The sequence below is a fragment of the Triplophysa rosa genome, linkage group LG21 (genome assembly GCF_024868665.1).
Source record: "Triplophysa rosa linkage group LG21, Trosa_1v2, whole genome shotgun sequence".
In the NCBI taxonomy this organism is placed as follows: Eukaryota; Metazoa; Chordata; class Actinopteri; order Cypriniformes; family Nemacheilidae; genus Triplophysa; species Triplophysa rosa.
Genome location: NC_079910.1, coordinates 3933993 through 3957196, shown reverse-complemented (window position 1 = coordinate 3957196; position 23204 = coordinate 3933993). Strand labels below are relative to the sequence as shown.

Below are 23204 nucleotides of genomic sequence, written 5' to 3'. Positions count from 1 at the left end.
TCATGAAATCATAATCGACAGCTCAACTTATAAATCGTTATATAAGCTTACCATTGTAAATCAGGCAAGAAATCAGTTATTTTTACCCAAAACAAGTTACAGATTGCAGCTATATTTTCTGCCATAGAAATGAGCAAATACATATAAACAATATAGCACAATATTTAAAATTCCATACTTATAATAGACATACGACTTTTAAGGTTTAAAGTACCACTTTTAATCATAACACAAGTACAGCTGTATTAACACAAAAAGGCTTGACAGTGATGCCAAAATGTATAAATAACAAGTAATATATAAGTCAATTTTATGTTGAAAATAAATGTGCTATGCAAAATGACATTCCCCATTTTATATTCAACACGAGTCATGATCTTTTCGACGTTTACCAATCTCAACACAACACCAGTCCTCCTAAACCCAACTGAACAATAATGTTGAATCTTAAGGCCATGTTTCGTTCAGCCGGTATTAGAACGTCATCATAAATAAGGCTTCAATCACCACCAATGCCCCAGTGATGAGGAACAACATTACAAAAAAAAGTGACTTGATCCAAAGACAACATACAGTATGTGAAATGTGTCATGATAAATATTAGTATGCGAGTATAAGCAGATATTTCAGGTGTAAAACAATTGGCACATAACAAGGTCTTGGCTTTCAGAACAGAAGCTCGAATGAAAACACTGTTTTCACAGAATACTTTTATACGTCCAAAGTCAACAGGTTTAACACCACCTCATGAACTGACGGATATATTAGCACCTCAGTCGAAATCCTCTTGAAGTATTTCAAGGACAACATACAATATGCAGTGTCTCATAAACTAGTAACTATTTCTAATTTAATCTCCAATGTCACAATGCTACTAGAAAAATATTTTGTAAAAGAAAAGTACCTTTATTTTAAAAAAGGACAATGTTTATAACCTTGACCAAAAGCACTGCTTTATGTATCGGATAATTTAGAAAGTCCCTGCAAATTCTCAACTTGCACTTGCTTGGAATAAGAGCAACTTTGTGCTTCTTTAGAATAAGAGACTTTAGCTTATTGTGACAGAACTGCAGGAAGAGTTTGTAGAGGTAAACAGATCAGCACAACGTTTGCACTCTCTCGTGCCATCTAGTGGCCAAGTAACAACACTACATTTTTTAAATAACATTTTGGTCTGCTTTCGGTACACAACGACACGGAGACAAACACACGAAACACTTAAGTTACATTCTAAGTCTACAGTCACTTCTCTTTAACCGTGTGGGCGACACAGTGTAGCGGAACGTACGGTGGGTGTCTGTTCATGTGTCCATGGACGGGACGGGTTCTTTGGAGTGGTCGTTATACATGAATGTCTCCTCTATGTTAAAATCAGGTGGCAGTTGGTCTTTGTGAAGCTCCATGTGTGAGGAGACCATCTTGAGCGTGGAGAAGAACAAGCCGCACACGGTACAGCGGTACATGAGGGCACCCGAGTGAGTCTTTAGGTGGCAGATCATGGTGGAACGGCCACGGAAAAAGCGCAGACATACTTTGCACTGGTAGGGTTTCTCCCCCGTGTGGATGCGGAGGTGGTAGGTGAACTCACCCGAGTGTGCGAAGTGTTTACCGCAATACCTGCAGCGGTACCATTTCTGCCTGAGCCCCGCACCGCCGGAAACAGTCCCGGCGGAGTTGCCATTCGCGACAAGCCCGGCGGGGAACTGAAGACCCCCGTGCACTATTTTGTCCTGCATGCCGAATGCCAGGCTCACGTTGAAACCTGCGTTTCCCGTTTTACCCGAGCCCCCGGCTTCCAAAGGGGAAGAAGATGATGAGGAATACTCCAGGAGCTGGTCTGCTTTGCGCTTGGCCGGCCACACCTGGCTACCCTGAAGCTCATTAGAATGCACGCTGAGATGGTAATGGAAAGCTGTTTCAGAGCGGAAGGTCTGCGGACACAGGAAGCAGCGCAGCTCGACTTGGCTTTCCCCGCTGGTCTCCGGACTGCTGCAGTCCTGTTTTGCCGAAGGCTCTTCCTCTGCGTGTAGCGCCAGGTGGCGATCTAGCAACGAACTCTCCAGGAAAGGGCTGCCACATTGCGGACAAGTGTAGAAAGGAAAGAGGTGCGTCAAAGTGTGCCACAGGAGAGCGCATCGAGAGGGCTGGGCCAGCTGGCATACTCCACAGCTAAGAGTTCTTAAACATGCGTGGCTCTGAACGTGCTCCCGGACAGCCTGAGGAACACAAAATACACATAATATATAAGCGGTTGATGTGTTTTCAGTGTTTCTTATAACATTATAACATTGTAACATTATAATGTATGGCGTGATATTTCAGTATACAATATGTTTTTAATCAATAAGTAAAATATTAAGGTTGTGCATGTCATTTTTAATGAGAGCATATTAAGACTATTTGAAGAGTTTGGTTCCAAAATGAGATAAAAACAATTTCACATGTTTTGTTATTGTGCATTCCAATTGATATCAATCAAACTGCAGTTGGTTTGTTTTGATTTAAGCCATAATAACTCAAAAAATACAGCGAACTCACACAATAAAAACATGATAACATCATAAAAAACATGATTTTTGAGTAATCTCATTTTGGAACCAAACTCTTCACTTGTACTTTTAAAATGAGTTTTTTACACCAATGATCAAATGAAGTCGTGAATTAACTATAAGAGGGAAAAAACGACAAGCATCTAAACATACATTCTCACTCCCTTAAGAACAAATTGAATATACTTTAGTGTGTAACTTCCTATAGTAAACTGTAGTATAATATGGTATATTATATTTACTACACTTGGTTCACCCAAAAATGAAAATTCTGTCATCATTTAGACACCCTCATGTTGTTTCAAATCTGTATACATTTCTTTGTTATGTTGAACACAAAAAAAAGAGTTTAAAATAATGTAGGAAACCAAACCGTTCTGGGGCACCATTGACTACCATAGTAGTTTCGTTTCCTACTATGGAAGTCAATGGTGCCCCAGAACTGTTTGGTTACAAACATCTTCTAAATATCTTATTTTGTGTTCAGTGGAACATTAAAACGTAAACAGGTTTTGAAACAACATTGGGGTGACTAAATGATGACAGAATTTTCATTTTTGGGTGAACTATCCCTTTAATGTATACTACAATATTCTGTAGCATTTACAATAGTGAATTGATAAACTGTGGTAAATGATGTAATATGTTTTAGAATTTACTCTAGTAAACTGTAGTATACTGCGATGCACTGTAGTCACTACTAGACTTTGTTCATGTATACTACAGTACTCTGTATTATTTATAGTGAATTGATAGACTGTAGTAAATACTGTAGCATCCTATAATATTTATTTACTATAGTACAGTGTGTTAAATTGTAGTATACTGCGGTATATGAGTCATTACTAGAATTTGTTAATGTATAGTATTCTGTATTATTAAGAATAGTGAACTGATAAACTAGTAAATATTACAGTATACATTAGTATTTAATATAGTAAATTGTGGTATACTGTGGTATATTATAATAATTGCTACACTTAAGAATTCTGTAGCTTTAACTATAGTGAATTTATAAACTGTAGTAAATACTGAAGTACACTTTAATATTTACTATGGTAAGGTTCAAACAGAAAAAGTATCTAGATAGTTTCACTACAGTTTACTATAACAAAAACTAAAGTATACAACAGTATTTTTTCATATGTCCCTAAAATAAATAAATGTTTTGGAGAAAATATCACTACTGAATTTGATGTAACAATCCTACTGTTGACAGACATGTCACATTACAACATAATAGGACTTGCAAACAGAAACAACAACACACCCACACAAAAAACTAAGTTCCACGAACCTTGAAATCATTTGAGGTGGTCTTGGCACAAACAGCACACTGCAGTTCTCCTCCTTGTCTCTGAGAGGCGCCGTTCAGCGGTTCAGGATTCTGAGGGCTGCATTTATTCGCCGACTGCCGTCTGTGATGAATCAGCGTGGCCTCGCTCTGAAACTGCTGCTCACAGACATCGCAGGAGAACAGCAAGATGCCCACGTGCGTGAGGGCGTGCGTGACAGCGGCCCCGAGCTCTGAGAACGAGGCTCCGCACACCTGACAGGAACCCGTTTCAGAGAGGTGCGTCTCGGCGTGAGTCCGAATGATGGCGTTTTCGGCGGGAAGCTGCATTCCGCAAGCTTTGCACGGCTGCGATGAAGCCAGCTGGCCAAGAGACCCGTGTTCACCGTTCTCAATACACATCAGGTCTTCATCGTCCTCTTCTTCCACAATGAAGTGCTCCTCTTCATCGCTCAGCTCAATGATGTCCTCTGAAAGCGCTCTCCACTGATTGGCCGCCTCGGGCTGCTTCCTGGCATCATCTTCCTCAAAAAAATCTTTGACTCTTACCCCACCTGAAATGGACCCTAGCTGTAAACCGTCCAGGGGGTCGTTAGAGGACGACGAGGGGGCACAGGTTTCTCCTCCGAGCTGGGCTGAGGAGTCGGGAACGGAGCAGGTTTCTGGAAGAGCCCCAAATGTTGATTTGCTACCGTTAACTACGAGGTGGTCCACTGAGATGCTTCCTCCACCGTCTCCTTCATCGTCCCGCTCCGTCTTGAGCTGCAAAGCGAGATCTGGAAGAGCTTCTGTGGAACGGTTCCTGTCCGAGGGACTTGGTTTGCTTGTCGCCAGCTGGTTGTACCCCAAATGTAGGTCTTCATTTTTAGGAGACTGGGAAAGCGAAACAGTGGCCAAGTTGGAACGGTTCATCCTACCGTTCCTACCTTGAGGAACCGGAGATGGCGTGACCGGTGTAGGTGCGGCCGAAGACGACAACGAGGAACACGACGCCGCAGAGGGCGAACAGACGGACACAGCCACGGTAGTGGCGGACGCCATTTCGCTCTCCATCTCTCCATCGGACACCTGGTGTCCCGAACTGGAGCTCTGCAGGTCAGGAAAAGTGACATGGCAAGCGTTCACCAGCTCCTTCACTCCCAGCCTTTCTGCCAGCTCATACAGCACGCCCACATCGATAAGGTCCGTGAAAATTTCACCGGTGTAGATGAAAGTCAACACCTTCTCGAAATTGGTGGCCGAGACAAAGTCCAAGGAGAAGGTGTTGGGAATGCTACCGTTTCGGGAGCCTCTGGAAAAAAAACTGTTGAAGTGCGTGCAGGCGCACGCCAGCACGGCACGATGGGCGGGGAAGGAACGACCTCCGACCTGGAGGACCACGTCGCAGAGGAGACGGGACAGACGGCAGCGGTTGAGCTCAGAGAGGAGACGGGCCGCATGGCCTGAGCCCTGCAGTCTGATCCGCATGCCTGCCCACTGTGAAGAAAGCCAGCAAGCAGACTGAAACACAGACAAAAAAAAGTGAATCAAAACATGGTTGTGACATATGATTTGTTTTTGTTTACTTTTAAAATACTATACATATGGGAGAGTTGACAAATCAAACGTAAATGTGTCCTATGGCGCGACAGCAAAAATGAGAACAAACTAACAATGAAGATAGGAATAATATAAAATAAATATTATGAACGGTTTGTTTTCTAAAAATTTTGCCATCACACTATAGGACACATGTACAGTATATCTATCAACTACCCATACAAACACAAACACACTATATTGTGACATATTCATTTCTTTTAATAGAAAACTTTTATTAGATAACTATTTGGTTTCTAAATTATGATTTCAATTAATGACATATGTAAAATAATGCTGTTTAAAGCTTCCAGAAAAGCCTACAGTTTATAAACTATTACTTGGGGGAAGAATTATTACTAATAATAAATTAAATGATTTATTGAACATTAATGCCTTTTAGCAAATTGGTAAACCCTTTCAGTTGTAATGCACAAACTGTAACTAAGCTGCATGAAAAAAAATGTAAAAGTTTGCTGTTTATTATTAGCTTCTCAATGTTCAAAAGTTTACTGTTTATCAATTGCATTTTCAAGTTTTGTAAAAAATATGACACATGTTAATATACAGTGTGTTCATTTATACACAAAACACGACTCTAAAACGCCAAACAAAGGCAAGCCACATCAAAAAGTACATTTCCATTTTTATATCATCACAACAACTGACACTCGTCCCTAGCCAGCATACATTTTAAACACATCCCTGAATCTGCTCAATGCATCAGAGTTTGTTTACATCTAACGTTATACATACAGTCCCTGCTAACTGATTGTCAGTGCATTCTATTAACTAACATTAGCGTTTTTGGCTAACTAGCAAATTAGCACCACCTCAAGGAATCAAAACGCAATGTCTCCTAAATAACACATATAATCCGGCTAACAAATGGCGGTTAGATGCAAATGTTCGCTTACTCATAGAGTGTTGTTGATTTTGGACAAATATATAGTACTCCTGGATCCTGTTAGCCCAGACTGTCGCCCATGTTCGTAGGAGACGAGGGCCGTGTCACATTACCTGATAAATTCACTACTCAGTCAGCACTCGACTTGGACATCATCTTATTCTTATTCGTTTTGTTTTATAACGGTCGGCATCCATCTTGGACATCATGCTTTAGGATTTTTGTTCACCGACGTGTTACGAATCAAGTCAGTTTACTTAAAAACGCTGTTTATGTAATCAGTTCTAGGTTTTGAGACACAGCCAGTGCATCGCACGAGCGCCCTCTATAGATTTAATATTAGCATCCAGATTCCCTCAGGCCAATTTATAATCGACCAAGATGGATGAACACAATGATTAAACTTTCAGTTTATTTATTTATCGACTCTTTTATATGTGTGTGGGTATGTGTTAGGAAATATTTAGATACCTAATGCATTGAACACGTCCATTCAGGTTTTTAAAATCATTTTGTCCCAACTGTATCACGAATCACGATAGGAAAATGAAAACACTAAACAATGTATGAAAATGTTTGTAAACATTTATAAAAGCATTTTATTGTGGTTGGTACTTGATCTGAAACGTCCTATATTATACATTTATATGTCGTTTAAATAGAGAAGAGCATAATAAAAAATAATAATAATAGGTTAATCTTCTGATTGACCTGAGCAAATACATACATGTAAAATACACAAAGATCAATAGGGATATGTAACGAATGTTATATATTTTGACAAAATTGTTTAATGCTTTTTCTTTCATGCACGATCCAGCCCAACTATCTGAGATCTCAAATCTTCTTTGAATGTGAACCTTTCCGTGGCCTTGTGATCAATAAAGAGCAGTGCCAAACAGATTTGAAGATCTGAGTTTATTGTCTATAGTATTTAGAAATGATGCACAATGACAAATACTATTTCTTCTGGATATAAACATGTTACATTACAATACCCTCAGCCATGATGTCTATTTTTAAAGAACGATGAAAATGACAAGTCCTAACGGTAAATACAGTCCCTCAGATTGCTTTGGGAAACTCTCAAGCTACATTTGACCTTGTGATGCATCTATACTACAGTTAGATCAGCATATTATAAATAATATTGCTTTTACTTGGTAGAACAGTTTCCGTATTTTTTTAAAAAGGCATTTTTGTAGCTGTCTTTCTAAGCTTGTTCTAGGATGGACGCTAAAGGTTTTTCTTCTTTTTTATTGTTCCCTTCTCTGAGGAACCCGCAGGGATGTATGCATATAAATACAGCGTTGTCGATGATATCCTGGGACAGAGTTTCACAGACGCACAGAACACACAACTCCGTATGAAGAAATAAAAACCGCCCTGTTTAGAAATGTTTTTATGATCGTGAAAGTTCACGGGGTTACGAGACCCTCCGCCTGGAATTGACACGGCCCACGCTCGTGATGCTACTTTTGCGGGACAGAACGGGTGTGGGGGACGTGGGCGAGGTCTCGCTGGGACAGCCGTGTTGCAGAAGAATCTCAGCGCACTCTTTACTTCCGGCTTGACGCGCCAACGTCAGGGCCGTTCTACCCTGCGGATCCTTCGACTTGACATCGCTGCCGTACTTTGCAGAGAGAGTTACAGTAAATCTGTTAGAAACATATATACAATACAATACAACAAAAGAAAAAAAAGGAGATGGATGCTCACCCAGACCAGGAGCTGCGTCATGACTACATCTCCGAGCTGGCATGCCGCGTGTAATGCGCTGTGATGCTGTTGCCCCGCTCCCTCAGGAGGGATGTTGATCAGATCCTTGGTGCTGTGTGCGAGGAGAAGCAGAAGTCTGGGAAGGTCTCTGTCAATTACTGCACTGAGTAACCAGGATGACATTGTGCCCTCTGAGCACTGAGCGGGCAAGGGCGACACAAACGCCCGCTGTTCGTATTTGGCACGGATCCAGGATTCCCTCTGTTCTCTGAAACACACACACAAAGCAAAGACTGAATTATGTTTACATCCATGTCATAAAACAGCCGAATCATATTTTGTGCGTATAGCTATACTGTAAAATAGTTTGTTTTTCTTTTGCATCAGCATTCATTTCCAGAAAAAAATCTTAAAATAAATGAAACAATATCTAAAATAATAATATACAGCATGTACCTTGAATTTTGTTTAATTGAACCAGATTTTAAAATGTCATTTCTTAACTGCAATGTATATTGTTTGAAGTAGGGGTCTCACAATAGACAAGTATTGAGAATAACCTCTATGATTACCGATATTGTGTTAATCTTTTTTGCTCATTTGATAATATCATCAATAATTCAGCACCTATTTAAAAGTTTTGTCTTAAGAGCCACAACATTTACAAACTCTATCTCTCTACCTTTATATACTCCTATTTTGAGTTGAATTCATTGGTCAAAAAGGGAAAACACGAAATAAAAGATGAATTTGACCTTTTTTTTTTTTTAAAGCACAGACAGATATCTACTGAAAATCTGACATTGTGACAGCCCTAGTTTAAAGCATAAAATACAGTTTACAGCGAATAATACATTATGTATAAGTGAAAAATATAAGAATCTGTATACATGATATATAACATGTATATGTTCTATGTGTATCATTTTGTTTTCCAGTTTTCACTATTCAACTCTTTGGGAAAAACATGTGCATGCACTATAATAGTTTCTCTCTCTTCCCTGTTCTTTTTGGTTATCAATAAAAAGTTGCTTTGTTTGTGTACACCGCACACAAAAGTAATACAATACAAAGACCACCTGACCACAAAAGAGAAGTAGCATTTACTTGTGAAGTCATCTCACCTTGTTGCCTCAGGTGTCAACTTTTGCCGTCCTTGAGTGCAGGTCTCCCAAATACTGTTGGCCATATGGTTCCCTATAGCCGTGAGCACTTTTGTGAGCTCGCTGGGCCAGTCATCCAGGTCTAGCGACCGGACGCGAGACAGGTGCGTCCCCAGGTTCCGGTGTATACCAGAACACTCGATGCAGATGAGAGCCCCGAGATTAAGACTCGCCCATGTTGGATCTGCAAAAAAGTGATTTTTGACATGATTATTCACATAATTATTATTATTATAATGTTCTTTGGTATAGAGTAAATGACACATTATAACACACTTACTTGGTGCCTCGCAGTCCACACAGAGGTCATTCCCTTTGGCATTACGCAGGGCCTGTAAGGCAACAGCTGCACTATGACTGCTCCGTCGTGCCTGAGAGACGCAATTTAACATCAGTATTTATTATATTACAAATGACAGCTTTCATTTGCATCGTATATAGCCGATTAAAGGGATGTTCACCCCAAAATAAAAATTCTGTCATTTATTCACCCTCCTGTCATTGGAAACCTGTAGGATTTTCTTTTTCTGTCCAACACAAAAGAAGATATTTTGAGAAATGTCTCCGTGGTTTCCCGTCCATATAATGAAACTCAATGGGGGCCACTGGTTTTTGGTTAGCAACATTCTTCAAAATATCTTCTTTTGTGTTCTGCAGAAGAAAGAAAGTCATACAGGTTTGGAATGACAAGAGGGCGACTAAATGATGAACATTTTCATTGCCCTTTAACACCATTTAAGCACAACATGTTTTTGGACCAGTAACTATTTTGTTGCCAGCCTCACCTTATTTCTGCTCTCGCAACTCTGAAGACTCGCCAGGATCTGACTCTCTATCGCCTGAACCCAAGCATCTCTATCCTCCTGATTCTGAGCTTCAAAGTGCCAGCTCTGTCCTGTACTGGATATGATGATAAAGTCCGTACTTTCCTCTTCTATTGGATGAAAAGGACAGTTATTTACAAGGAGGGAAAAAAACCCACCCATTGTGTCCTCTGCCTAATGTCTCAGTATAATGATGTGTTTGAGAGAAACAGACAGGAAGACTCGGATCCATTTGCGCTAATCTAATAATGTGACAAGAGATGGACATGGAGCCAGACTGTAGACAGTACAAGCAAGACAAGCAAGAGTCGAGCACAGCCATTCACTTCATCCAGTCAGGTTACCTGTTTTGTTAATGTTTCTCAAGCTACCAAAGCTTTTTAATTTCCACATTTTGCGCTTGGCTTGCAGTGCAAGAAATTAGTCCAGGCCAGCAGAGGATAAGAGAAAAGAAAGAAAGAGAAGGAATAAGGGAAAAAGAAGCAGAAGATATCGTGAGAAAACTAGAGAATCAACCATGTGCACACTGGAATAAAGCGGACAGCACTGAGAATTTGACTTTTCACAAATTGTATTGTTTTGTGAGTGAAATTGAATCAACGTGGCATCAGAATTTGAGTGTTTCATAAATCTGATGTCTTACCTTCAGCCTGCCCGGCCGCTGCGTCTCCCTTCAGATTAATACTTCGGTTTCTTTTTTTCTTTTTTCGGTCACTCATTGGAGAAGAAGGCATGTGGTCTTTTCCTAACGGTGGACTTGTGGCTCCCTCTGCATTCGAGTCTATTAAAACAATACAATTTTTTCACAGGATTTAAATTTCAACTAGTTTCATCTGAATAGCTTAAGTGTACCGTAAATTGGCGTCTGCAAATGGATTTTCTGAAAATAGTATAGTACCCTAAAATAATATTAATTTTCATATTAAACATCACGCAGAATGAGTTATGTGGAAGTGTGGTTACTTTTGTTTAATAAAGTTATGTTTGTCTTTTAAACCTATATAGAAAAAAATGAATGCGAGATGCACATGAAACTTTACTCACCCATACTGAACCCTTTATTCGACACCGATGACGGGCAACGTTTCACCTTTTGGTCAATATGAAATGACAAACCAGCTCTGGATGCCTCCTCCACGGTCAGAAGATTTGCTGGGAATGTACAGAAATTGCAAAACTTATGAGAAACTTTTTCAGTAGAGATGCACGATATAAAATGTCTCCGCCGATAGTTTGGCGGTTATATTAACTTACAATTTACTAAATTCTAATGGTCGAATTAATAGTTCTTAATTTAAACGTCTATTACTATTGAACATCAAATTGCTGATGTTTCTACACATTTGATATACACAGAGCATCAATTTATTGCATTTTCCTGTCCTCTTTTGATGGACAGGATATATCGTCCCTGATCATTGGCTGTTTTTTTATTTATCAGTTGATAGTTTTTTATTAACTACTGTATGCTGGCACTTACAAGTAGCGCCCCCTTCAGGTGTCTGCTTGTCTTTACTAATTCCATTAACACCGGGTACGGGGACAAGAACAGGACCAGGAGACGGGCCGCCCGGTGTTCCGGCGCGATGCAGACGTTTGCCTGGCACTTTCACAGTGACCCGCAATAAATCCATTTCTTTTCCTTGAGCGTTCTGTAAATATTCCTGTAAATAAGTAAGCAACCCAGGGCCATTATAGGTTCAAAACTCATCGCTATGATGCGAAGGTTGTTATGTGGAGCGGTAACAGTAAATTGCCAGAGGGTTTTTTAGTTTGTGCATTCTGGGTGTTTGAAGTGTTACTTACATTTATGTTTGAGTGATACGTCAGCATGCCGTTGTTTGATAAAGTCACATACTTCTTCTTCCACTCCTTGTTTAAAGAACGTTCACTACGTTTCCACAAAGTCCCCTGTACAAAAAAAGCAAGTCTTAGATGGTTTTAAAGACTGGAGACCAGCTATTCCGACTAAGTTGAGCAAACTAGCTTTTTAAAAAAAGGGAATTCCTGCACTTCTAATGAACCCTGTGAACTTCCACGTACCTGTTTAATAGGAACGGATCTACCGCTCACGTCACCTCGGCTTTCAGAAGATCTTTTCTCAGAGTCACTGCCACGACGGTTCTAAAATAACAGATCCATTAGATCAAATCGAAATGAGGGGAAAGTAAAAAGAGAAACAGGAAGACAGAAATGACTCATGAGATGAGATGAGTATCAAAGCCACAGAGAGAGTTCACAAACAGACTGGTAATATTTCTTCTGTGGGAACAGCATTTAAAGGCGAGGTGTGTATCTTATCGGTCACAAACGGAAAGAAATGAAACAGCAGAAATAAGGAAGTTTTAAACAGGTTTTGATCGAATGAAATTCAACATACAGATGCTTTACTTACATTTGTCTCTGCATAATAAACTGGCATACTAATATTTTAACAATGACAAATTTACATGTTATTATTTGAATTCTTTAGGTGTAAGGCCAACTATATTATAAAATATAAATCGTTTCCACACCCTTTTACACAGGTGTTGGACATTAAAAATCGGAAGATCACGAGACCAAAGAACTGACCGCAAATAAAGAGGTCCGTCGCCGGGGCAGATTTCGTTGAGAGCTCCCCTCTCCACTTGCCCCACCCCGAATATCTTTGTGACTTATCACAGGGGTAGAAGGCAAAGAGGAGGGGTAATCACTACTCTGACCCCCATTACTGGCCTGAGAGAGGATAATACCACAGAGAGAGAAACAGGACAGAGGGGATGGAATGTTGAATGGTTTAGACATAATGATGAAGACAAAAACACAATCACTCATATACAACAATCAATGCAACGATTATGCTACATTACATAACACTATAATACATCTAGTGTTTTAAAATGTGACACAAAAATGAATGTAAAGAAAATGAAGTCAAATTTTATTAGCAATAAGACTTTTTTAGGGCTGTCAAACTATTAGTCGCGATTAATCGCGTCCAGAATACAAGTTTGTGTTTACATAATAAATGTTTGCGTACTGTGCATACTAATTTTGTATTATAAACACACACACAAATATTTAGGAAAAATATAAAAAATTAATAAACATTTATACTGTATATAATTCCAATTATTAAAAAATATAAATAAATACATTTAAATATTTCCTAAATATGTATACGTGTATGTATATATGTTCATAAATACAAAATTAATATGCACAGTGCACAGACATACTGTACATTATGTAAACAAACTTTTATTCTGGATGCGATTAATCGTGATTAATAGTTTGAAAGCCCTAATTTTTTATATATTATTATCATGACAATTAGGCACATTTTACACAATCATGAAATAAATAACATGGTTTATTTATATAAATATAAAAATGAATATCTATACTTATATTTATTACCTATATTTATATTTTTAAAGATAAATAAACACAATCTACTATAAACAAAAGCTACTATGATAAATAATTACAATTGTACTTTACAGTTTCTTTAAAATGATGCTGCATTGTCATGAGAATAATGTCACAATGCAAAATAAATTAATGGTATTTAAACGCAAATTTCATGTTCATTAAAAAAAATATTTTTTTTCACAAAGTTTTTGTGACAGAGGCATCCATGCGCCTGATACCTGTCCGGGCCCTGACAGCGGAGTCGAGGCTCCTGAATGACTCGGAGAGTTCGGGAGAGATTTACAGGAGGCCAGAAGGGCGGCTTGCTTCTTGGCAGCAGCGATCTTTTGAGTCACTAAAGAGAAAACAAGTTTGTCCAATAAACACCTGCATCATATTTGAAAGTAATACTCTATTTCAAGATCATCAATTTTATTCATTTTTAGAAGAAACTCACTTTCAGTGAATACTCTGTCCACGTTAAGCCCGTATGTGGCACACGTCTCATAGTAAGTACAGCGACGGATGTCTATACAGAGCTGTTGCACACGTTTGTCCTCGATCACACGGACGTTAGTGCTACTAATCTTATCTGCAGAGAGAAAAACACTGACATCATATTACTCAATAAAACATCTTTAAAGCAAACATTGCACGGGTATAGATCTTACCTTGTGTTCCAACTGCAATAATGGGCATTTCTGCAATGTTACGGTGTTTGCTCAGCTCACTGTAGTTCTTATACACATCCTGAAAACTGGCTTCATTTTCCAGACTAAAAACCAAGATGACACCATCCAGCCAGTTGCAGAACTACAACACAGAGGAAAGAGTTAAACAGAGTAATACAGCAAAACAACGATATACAGCCGCTGAAAAAATAAAGAGACCATTACAAATTTGAATGTAATAAGCATTTCTAGATGTATTGTGGTCATTCCAGTCCTGTGTCTGTTGAATTTCAACAAAATCAAACCTCAGGAGTGACATAAAGTCAACAACAACGTGAAAGACTGACAGCATGACAAGACACATGAAAACTGTGATAAAAATCAAGGTTATCACATAAAAAATAATGTTGGAACTTTTCCTAAATGCATGTAGAAATATTACTGTTGTATTGCTTAAAAGTGAATATGAACTTGTTTTCTTTGCAGTATTTGAGGTCTGAAAAATGACAGAGCATCTTTTCTGTTATTTTGACCTGTTTCTCCACAGTTTTCATTTTCTGCAAATAGAAACAATATTTTTATTTGAAATTTGGGAGAAATATTGTTAGTAGTTCACAGAATTAAACAAAAATGATCATTGTTTGTACCTAAACACCAATAAATAGTCAATTCAGGAAAAAAACGAAATAATTAAAATATTTTTTCTGTTTTAAAAGTGTGATTTTTCATCACCTGGTGGTGGCCCCAAAACTCTCGATTTTATGCATTGCTGCATTCTGAGTTTGGTCAATTCATAAAGTAACACAAGTGTGCATCTCATTCTCATTTGACGGTGACTCTTTTGTCTCTTTAATGTTTTTTACTACCTCCTCTGACCAAGTATTCATATCTGCGATCGCAGTACACAAAGCCACACACACCTGTGCACTTGGAGGGCCGGATTCCTCTCGGATCAGCAATAGCTGACTTTGTCCCTCCACCAGCACTTCTTTTTTATATCGTCCACCTTACAGAAAGAAAAAGAGAACGATGACGTTAATTTTGCTAAAGCATTAACTGAAAGTCTTCAAGGAAAAACGTTCACAAGATTCTTACCCTCATGTGACTCCTGTGGCAGGTAACTTCCTGTGATGAATCGGTTCACAAGTGCAGTTTTTCCACTGCGTATGCTACCTAAAACCCCCTGCATGAAACAGGATGAATGGCATTTTTAAACCTCGCTCCAGATCACACAATACACACCTGACAGTATGATGCACCTGCTTTCTTTTGCTTGTTTATCTCGTATTATCATTACGAGCAGTTTATCTACAATTCTTAAGAAAATTTAAAAAGCCGTAGATATGACATTTGATTTTTCTCTCCTATGCATCTTTACTCAACAGTTCATTTTAAAACTAAATAAAGTGCTAAGAAATCATAAAAACTGGTTCATCTCACCAGTCTCAGCTCTGGGATGGCGCGGTTCAGGCTCCATTCCTGACTGTTGTTGCATGATGCTGAAAAAAGAAAATCGTGATAAACGGCTCAAATGTGGAGAAGCATAACAATAAAACTGTACGATACATTTCTAATGAAAAATCGAGTCTGCTTGTCCACGCGGTGCTATGATGTCGTGAGTCGTTGCCGGGGCATTGTTATGCGGTTGCTAAGGTGTTCAGGGTGGGTGCGTACTGACCTAAATAAAAAGAGCATCTATGATATCCTGGTGCTTGGACTTGGCTCTGTTTCCCATTCCCAAAGGATAGTTTGACCAAAAATTAAAATTCTGTCAGCATTTTTTTCATCCTCAAAATCTGTGTATGACCCTTTCTTCTGTGAAACACAAAAGAAGATATTTTGATAAATGTTTCAGTGGTTTTATGCCCATACCATGGGGGGCCAATGTTGTTCTTTAAAATATCATTTTTTTGTATGTGTTCTGCAGAAGAAAGAAAGTCATACAGGTTTGAAATTACACGAGGGTGAATAAATGACGAATAAACTTTTATTTCCCTTTAAGTCAATGGACATATTTAATCACCCCTTTAATTTTGTTTTTCCATGTAAGTCAGATACTTAAATAGCAAACCTCTTCTCAACAAGTCTCAAGATGTCTGGAGGATAAAATAATAATGTTTTACACTGTGGGTTAGGGGCTTTTCTTCTGTATATGCTTGTATATACTCTCTATATGCTTTTCACAAGAACAGCTATTAAAAGTATAAAAATATAAATGACTAAATCATCTTACAGAATGAAGAAGGGAAATGGTCAACTATAATTTCTGCTTTCTGAAAAGGATGATTTACAGTTTAAATCTCATTGTTTGGTGTCTTGACGTCAGTGATGTGAAACTTCATGAGTCACATCAATGACGCCAGATCAACACTGATCACGAACGTTCATGACATTATCACCTGTCTTCATGTCAAATCACGTTTATCTTCTCAGATTAAAGGGAGCTCAAGCCTAAGGTCCGTCTCTGTTTATCCTGCAGGTGAACTTCTGTCTTCTCTCACACAAATAAACACTGATCGGGCATTAAACGTTTCCTAGCATTGCGATATTCTCTGCTCCATCCTGGTCTCATCTGACAGCTCTGCTGGAGGTGTTATAAATCTCGACTAATTCACAGCGCGTGAAGGACTGCAGGTGTAGCCGTGCAGCAGCGAGCGTGAAGCCTCCACACCCCTCTCTGCTTTTTTACTCGCCACATCAGTCACATCAAACGCCGAGGAGAGTCACGACGTGCTTTTGTTGGGGTGGAGGTTGCGTGATACACAGTTTTGACCATAAAGCATTCGGGCACGGAGGCATTAAACCGCCTGACGGCTATCGCAGTTGGCACTCCCGTGGCAAAACGGAAGAGGTTTAACCCCCACAAATCTATGAGGTCATTGTACGGCGGGCCACATCAGGACTGAAGCCAGTGTTTTGAGACAGTACAATCCTTATGCGCTTCTCTAAAGCCCTTCATATACGACACACCACCCCCGTGGAACAGGATGCTCTATGTGTCACGTTCTAAAGCTGCCCTCTTTTTTTCCCTTCCTTTTTGGACAGTTTTCAAAAGGACCCCTCCTCGCATACCCTCACTCCCATTCATTTTATCTGCGGCTCCCTCCCTGGCATAACACAGCCACACAACGGGCCACTCTCTCAGCCCTCCCTGTTGCCATGACAACCCCACCTCCAGCCGCTGCTTCTGTTCGCTCGGAGAACACATACGTAAATATTTTGTGCGCGCACGCCTCATGCGTGCAGACACATCAGACCTTTTGCTCGTAGCGTGTGGACCACACGCATGCACACCTATGTGGAGCATCACATGTAGCCTGTGATTAGCAGTTGATGTGATGAATCATTTTTCTCACAGGTTGACATTTGTATTGTTATGACGTACAGATGTTTTTCCAAAAGAATCCTTTGTTCGTTTGACAAAAAAACATCTCTTGATGCACACGAACATCTGCGACATTGTCTGAAAACTACAGATGCTTCGCTGTATTTAATGCACTATGCCCAACCCCGCTGTTAAAGGGATAGTTCACCCAACCTCAGATTGTTCCAAACCTGCATAAATTCTTCCAAATATCTCCTTTTGCGTTCAGCAGAACCAAGAAATCGTATATAATATATACATGTTTGGAATATGCTGATGACAGAATTTTCATTTTTGGGTGAATAAAAAGTCTTGCATAATAATTTCAGAGAACTTCCTTAAAATTTAGTCATGAATGCTTATTTGACATTTCATTTTGTAGAGCGAGTTATTTCAGATCTGGTTTTCGCTATAAGATTAGGACCAGTTTAGGGTGTTAAATGTGTGGTTGGATATGGTTTAAAATGATGAGGCTGGTGATGAAAGGATTGAAGCTTCCATGGAAGACGAAGATCAGAATGCAGGAAGTGGGCGGATACATCAAAGATAGGATTAGGATGTTGGGTAAAATCGTGCTGCCTGTGGGTATTATCAAATTTGTTTCCCATTCCGATTTTTCCAGTTCAGAAACAGAAACAGCAGGGGGTGGTTGTAAAGAAAAGACCTAAGACGTTTCCAGCATCTTAAGTCTACAACTTAAAGCAATAGAATCAAAACCACAAATCATAATTGAATGCCTCATGTGAAGGCGAAAAGTTATGAATTCAAACTTCTTCTTTTCTTCAATTACTTAACTTGTAATAATAAAAAAACCTAACTCTCATTTACAATATATAAAGCTGACCCGGTCTGACCCCCTCCCACAATTTCTACTTAAGAAATCTAAAAGGTTGTGTTGTGTTCTCATACCTTCTTCCTCACTGGATTCTCTCTGAATGGAGCTATAGATTGGGGTCACAATGGTCGCCACTGGAGTGCTCTTGGTAAAAATGCCACTAATAAATCTCAGCATCTTGCGGTCACGTGCCGAAGCCCCCTGGGACTGAGCTGTCCTAAAGTCAGATGTCATTTGGCCACCTTTGCTCTTCAGGAGGTCTTCAGACAGGCAGTTCAGATCGCTGTTGTCCAAGGTTCGACTCTTCCCTTTGCGTTGAGGCTTGGATATCAAGGCGATTGGAGTGGGTAGAGAAGTAGATCCAGCCTTTAATCTCTCCGCTCGAGGACTCTGCATTCTCATGGCTATTATATCCCCTTCAGTGGGCCTTTTCATCCCAACACCTTTGAGGTCTTCATCACAGGTTTTCACCTCACTTACAGCCCAAGATGCCCGAAATGACCCCGGAGTGGGGCTGGTTGGAGACTGGATCCTAGTTCGACTGTCTTTCCGGTCAAGGCTTTTGGAAGAGGCGTGGATGCTCTCTCTGGACTCCTTAAATTCACGACCACCCCCATGAGCTTTAAGAAGAGAAACCGGCCGCTGGGTTGCACGAACTGGGATGTCACAGAAATGCCGTGGAACGGAAAACTGAGAGATTCCTGTGGATTCTCTGGCCCGGCCGTTTTCAGCGCCGGGTGAGATTATTGATTTTTGCCCATCACCAGGGTGAACACCATCTGTAAAAAGTGCTTTGTCCTCCCTCGGGCTTTGGATTGTATCCTGTTCCGCTGAGATTTTGATAGATTCTCCAGCCTCCAGCTCCACACCCATTTTCTGTTGCTCCTGGCCCTCATTGTTGGATCCGGCGTGCTTGAGATGTTTCGTTCCACCGGCGTCGTGCACCGCTCCCTCCACAGTTTGCTCGGTGTTCTCCAACTCATGTTCCTCGGTGGTCTCTACCTTCACCAGGGTGAGGGAGATAAGGTAGGTGGTTTTGGACTGAGACGGACCCGTTCGGTTCATGTGGTCCAGAATTTCTCAACAGATCAAAGGCAGAAATGAACGAAAAGCACAAAATAATCTTGGCAGCCAAAAAAATTCAGAGAAGTGCTGTACCGTAACGCCAAAAATTGCAATATAAACCGTTGTGTTTTCTCAAAACCCAGTTCCATTTCATTCTCTTCTCTTCGTATTGCTGCTCTCTAGTCCTCCCTCACCTATTTTAAGCATGCAGACGTATGCCCACCTCTCCGCACCTGCATGAAAAGCATGCTCCTGCGTTCGTTGACAACATTCAACAAGAGTCAGGCGAAACGACAATGCGAGCGATAGAAATCAGACAGAAAATTCCTTCAAGGACGACAGACAGTAATCTTACATTAGGGAGACGTGCAGAGCTGTTACCCGCGGATCAAGGCACATCGTTTCCCCAACGTTCTCCACCGAGGAGACGCTTACTGTGAAGAGTGAAACTCAGTCTATATGACACATGGATCGCTGGAAACGGTCACGGCAAGCACACAGCGAGAAATCCCGGTGTCCACACACAGAGTCTTTCCATCACGTCTCCAGTGATCGGTGCGTCAAGCGGCAGGCAATGTCAATAAAGGAGACAAGCCAGACGATCACTAAAGAGCGCGGTCCATCTCGTGCTAAAGGTTCAGGCGAGTGATGCGTCATGAACAAGGATCTCTCAGATCTCTCCGGTGCAAGGTCTTCTTCAAACCCACGCAGAACAGCACAGAGCAGGAATACCCCGCTTCTCTCTCCATCTCCCACCTCTCTCTCTCTCTCTCTCTCTCTCTCTCTGCCCTTGTCACCAGCCAGACAGCTCCCAGCCCCTGCTTTCCACTGCTACACCCCCTCCTCTCTCCCTCCCATTTTCTCTCTCTTTTCTCTCGCCCGCTCACTCTCTCCCTGCTTAAAAAGCAAGAATCAGTGATGTGTTGAGGAATAAAGGCAGACTGTGTACAGCATGCAAGATCTGATGAGGAAGAGAGGTCAACCACAAAAAGAAAAAAAATGATTAGAAAATTGCAACGCTAATCAAGACTGACACGTTAATAAAGGAAATGTGACAAATGTGCACTCGATCCAGCGCTGTATCAGGTGGCAACGTGCAACATATCACAGTCAGTACAGTGATTCAAGAGCCGCTGCCCCCCCCTTGTTACCAAGGTATTCAGAGGTTTATCTCCGCCTCCTTCATTCACCGACTCCAGTTAGACGCTGGCTATCCTTTGCTATCTTCATATCTAATCCCGTCTGTGCATCCGCTCGTCTGGTGTACGAGTGGGTGATTGTGTCAGTGCATGCAATATTATTAATGAGTTCATTGATTTATTTGTTTGTCGAGTGGGTTTGATTGAGAATTGTACTTGAATTGACTTAATCACTAGGGACCAGAAAAGCAATGCAGGAGACAAAACTGGGTGAAGATTAATTTAATTCATTCATTCATTTAAAAAAAGTAGATTTTTAAATAAATAATGAGGCCGGGTCGTAAAGTAAGGAATTTTCGGCTGAGTAAGGTTCACAAATCAATAACACACAATATTGATCGGTATCAATCATCAAGTCAAATCAATAGAAGATTTAAGGAAAGAATTTGCGGATATTTGTGCAACAAATTTAACATTTCTTTAATTGGCTCCATTTATTTACTTATTCATTCATTTATTTGAGGTGTTTTGCTAATGCACATACTTCTGTTCAAATCCCTAACCCGTTTAAGTATTAAAGGGTTAGTTCACAACAATAAAAGATTCTGTCATTATTTGCACACCCTCTTGTCGCTTTAAACCTGTATAACTGTATTTCTTACGCAGAACACTAAAGAAGATATTTTGAAGAAAGTTGGTAACCAAACAGCGCTGGCACCCATTCGCTTCTATGGACACCAATGGGAGTGAATGGAGGCCAGTTAACAACATTCTTCAAAATATTTTCTTTTGTGTTCTGTGGAAGAAAGAAAGTCATACAGGTTTGAAATGACAAGAGGGTGAGTAAATGATGAAATTTCAGTTTTAAGTGAACTTTCACTTTAAACACACCCGGTGAGTAGTTCACAACATGTATAAATGTAATTCTATACTTTATTAAAGAGAAATGTGCTATTGCTTTTCAAATGATTAGAAAACAAGTGCACAGACCTAAACTGACGGAGGACCAAAGCAATAAGTACCAAAATATTACAAAGACTCCTTAAAAACCACCTAGTGGTTAAGACATACAGATGCTCCCTGGCCTGCAAGCTTGAATTAAATGTTTCCTTTCTTAAGTGCTCCAAAGCCAACAGCAAAGACTTTCCCTTTCCACTCATTTTTATGTCATCATCACCATCAAGCATCCTTTCTGTCTTCTATATCTATAGCTGTGCTAAATAAATAATATTAAAACACAATTGATGTGTAGTATTTTGATCTTAGTGCATCTCTAGTGGTGCTTGCAGGGACGGTCTAATTTACCATTTTCATATGGAGGATTGTAAAATGGGTAAAATATGGAAAAAGACAGATTGCAGAATCATCAAGGGACCAGAATGTCACAAAGTTACAGAGGGCTATTTTTTCTTGGGCCCATAGTCAACTACCAAAACATTCTAGAATCATGGTGGCAAGTTTTGCACGGGCAAGTACCAGTCACATTTTTTTCTGATAATTACAAAAAAATACTTGGAGTTTTGTATTTAGAAACGAGATTCACTTGATAACTTTGTAATATTTAGCTGCAATTCAGAGCAATGGATGTATAATTGTTCTCAAAAGGAAGTGTGAGGAGGAAGTACATAAAGAGCTGTATCACCAAACAATATATTAAAATGTCTATGTCACCAAAAATTATAATGTACAAAAAAAAGTGGACATTGAACCTGAAACAGATTTTAAAATGTTGCATCACCAAACAAGTATTAAACGTTCTGTCTTGTTCAATTGACAAGATTCATTCAATTTAGCCATTCTAAAAATAAGAGAAATATTGTGGAACACAATATATATAACAGGGTCAGATACAGAGTGTAAGAGTTGCACTGTAGACAGGTGGTGCCGATAAGATTGAGAGGATGTGGCTTTCGTGGGCAGCAAACGAGCGTCAGACAGGAAATGGACCAGCACTTCATGTTCAAAAGCTTGCCACCATCACGACATCTCTAAGACTGTGCTAATAACATTTCAACCTGGGCCTGACAATAGTCACATCCGTGATTCTGATGTACATCCGGGCTGTTAGTTACAGTTATAATCATCACAGTCTAATGGAGAAGAATCTACTAGATGTATAATTTAACTCTGAACAAATTACAACCCTTAATTTCATTTTATCAGGCTGCCTTTCATAAAATACAAAGTTTGACATAGGTGACCTGTGAGATCATATAAGAACAAAGTAGTGGGGAATAACAAAGACGACTACAAAAAATGAGAACGTTCAAACACACCCCAAAAATTTAAAAGGTCCCCCACGTCTTGCAAAAATAATATTGTGATCTATCATTAGGTGTACTGGAGGACAAAAGCAATAAGTTTGACTTTTAAAACGATCAGCTAGCTCACCTTGTATGCTATGGAGGAAAACCTTTAGTCCCGTCCTTATCTGCGGGTCCTCAACCTTCTCCAACTGTCTGAGAAATTTGTTAAGAGTGTTTTGCAAGCTTTCATGTCTTTTCACCTCAGCACGAATTGCAGTCGAGTTTGTAACTTTAATTGTGCTATTCATATTTAAACCAGTGTAACTGCATGAAGTGTCTTCTGTAACCCATGAGCATTTCCTGCCTGTTCTTCGTACAACAGAAGAAAGTCGTGTAGACTGTAAGGCATGCAGCTTCACAGAGCAGAAGTACGTTTGCTTGCATGAATTTCCTC

General features: G+C 39.9%; 2 protein-coding genes across 8 annotated transcripts; both read right to left on the bottom strand.

Annotated features, from left to right (window-relative positions):
• Nucleotides 1-125: 125 nt before the first annotated feature.
• On the bottom strand, nt 126-6709 carry LOC130571945 (zinc finger and BTB domain-containing protein 39). Of its 2 annotated transcripts, none has more exons than XM_057363285.1 (3): nt 6442-6709; nt 3847-5343; nt 126-2216 (listed from the first exon to the last, which is right to left on the bottom strand). In XM_057363285.1, exons 2-3 carry the CDS (start codon nt 5308-5310, stop codon nt 1302-1304), a joined length of 2379 nt encoding a protein of 792 aa, XP_057219268.1. In that variant the 5' UTR covers nt 5311-5343; nt 6442-6709; the 3' UTR covers nt 126-1301. The 2 variants fall into 2 exon arrangements, with proteins under 2 accessions (XP_057219268.1, XP_057219267.1); XM_057363284.1 differs by having other exon boundaries at nt 128-2216; nt 6339-6708.
• A 280-nt stretch (nt 6710-6989) lies between these two features.
• On the bottom strand, nt 6990-23197 carry agap2 (ArfGAP with GTPase domain, ankyrin repeat and PH domain 2). 6 transcript variants are annotated; one of them, XM_057363279.1, is made up of 19 exons: nt 18375-20526; nt 15542-15600; nt 15197-15284; nt 15022-15107; nt 14102-14243; nt 13888-14022; nt 13670-13785; nt 12609-12752; nt 12078-12158; nt 11841-11945; nt 11515-11686; nt 11079-11186; nt 10678-10815; nt 10379-10438; nt 9996-10144; nt 9491-9581; nt 9172-9394; nt 8048-8315; nt 6990-7961 (listed from the first exon to the last, which is right to left on the bottom strand). In XM_057363279.1, exons 1-19 carry the CDS (start codon nt 19363-19365, stop codon nt 7755-7757), a joined length of 3363 nt encoding a protein of 1120 aa, XP_057219262.1. In that variant the 5' UTR covers nt 19366-20526; the 3' UTR covers nt 6990-7754. The 6 variants fall into 6 exon arrangements, with proteins under 6 accessions (XP_057219262.1, XP_057219261.1, XP_057219264.1 ...); XM_057363278.1 differs by having other exon boundaries at nt 6992-7961; nt 11515-11698; nt 18375-20522; XM_057363282.1 differs by lacking the exon at nt 18375-20526 and adding an exon at nt 22896-23197 and having other exon boundaries at nt 7007-7961; nt 11515-11698.
• Nucleotides 23198-23204: the final 7 nt, after the last annotated feature.

What these genes read in the sequence shown, in the direction of transcription:
- agap2 (XM_057363278.1), bottom strand. Translation starts at nt 19,365, where the DNA reads ATGAACCGAACGGGTCCGTCTCAGTCCAAAACCACCTACCTTATCTCC. An exon ending in GGACAGAGTATTCACTGAAA is followed by an intron (nt 13,786 to 13,887) that starts GTGAGTTTCTTC and finishes TTTTCTCTTTAG; the next exon opens with TGACTCAAAAGATCGCTGCT. An exon ending in GTTGCGAGAGCAGAAATAAG is followed by an intron (nt 9,582 to 9,995) that starts GTGAGGCTGGCA and finishes TGCGTCTCTCAG; the next exon opens with GCACGACGGAGCAGTCATAG.
- LOC130571945 (XM_057363285.1), bottom strand. Translation starts at nt 5,310, where the DNA reads ATGCGGATCAGACTGCAGGGCTCAGGCCATGCGGCCCGTCTCCTCTCT. An exon ending in CCACCTCAAATGATTTCAAG is followed by an intron (nt 2,217 to 3,846) that starts GTTCGTGGAACT and finishes TGTGTTCCTCAG; the next exon opens with GCTGTCCGGGAGCACGTTCA.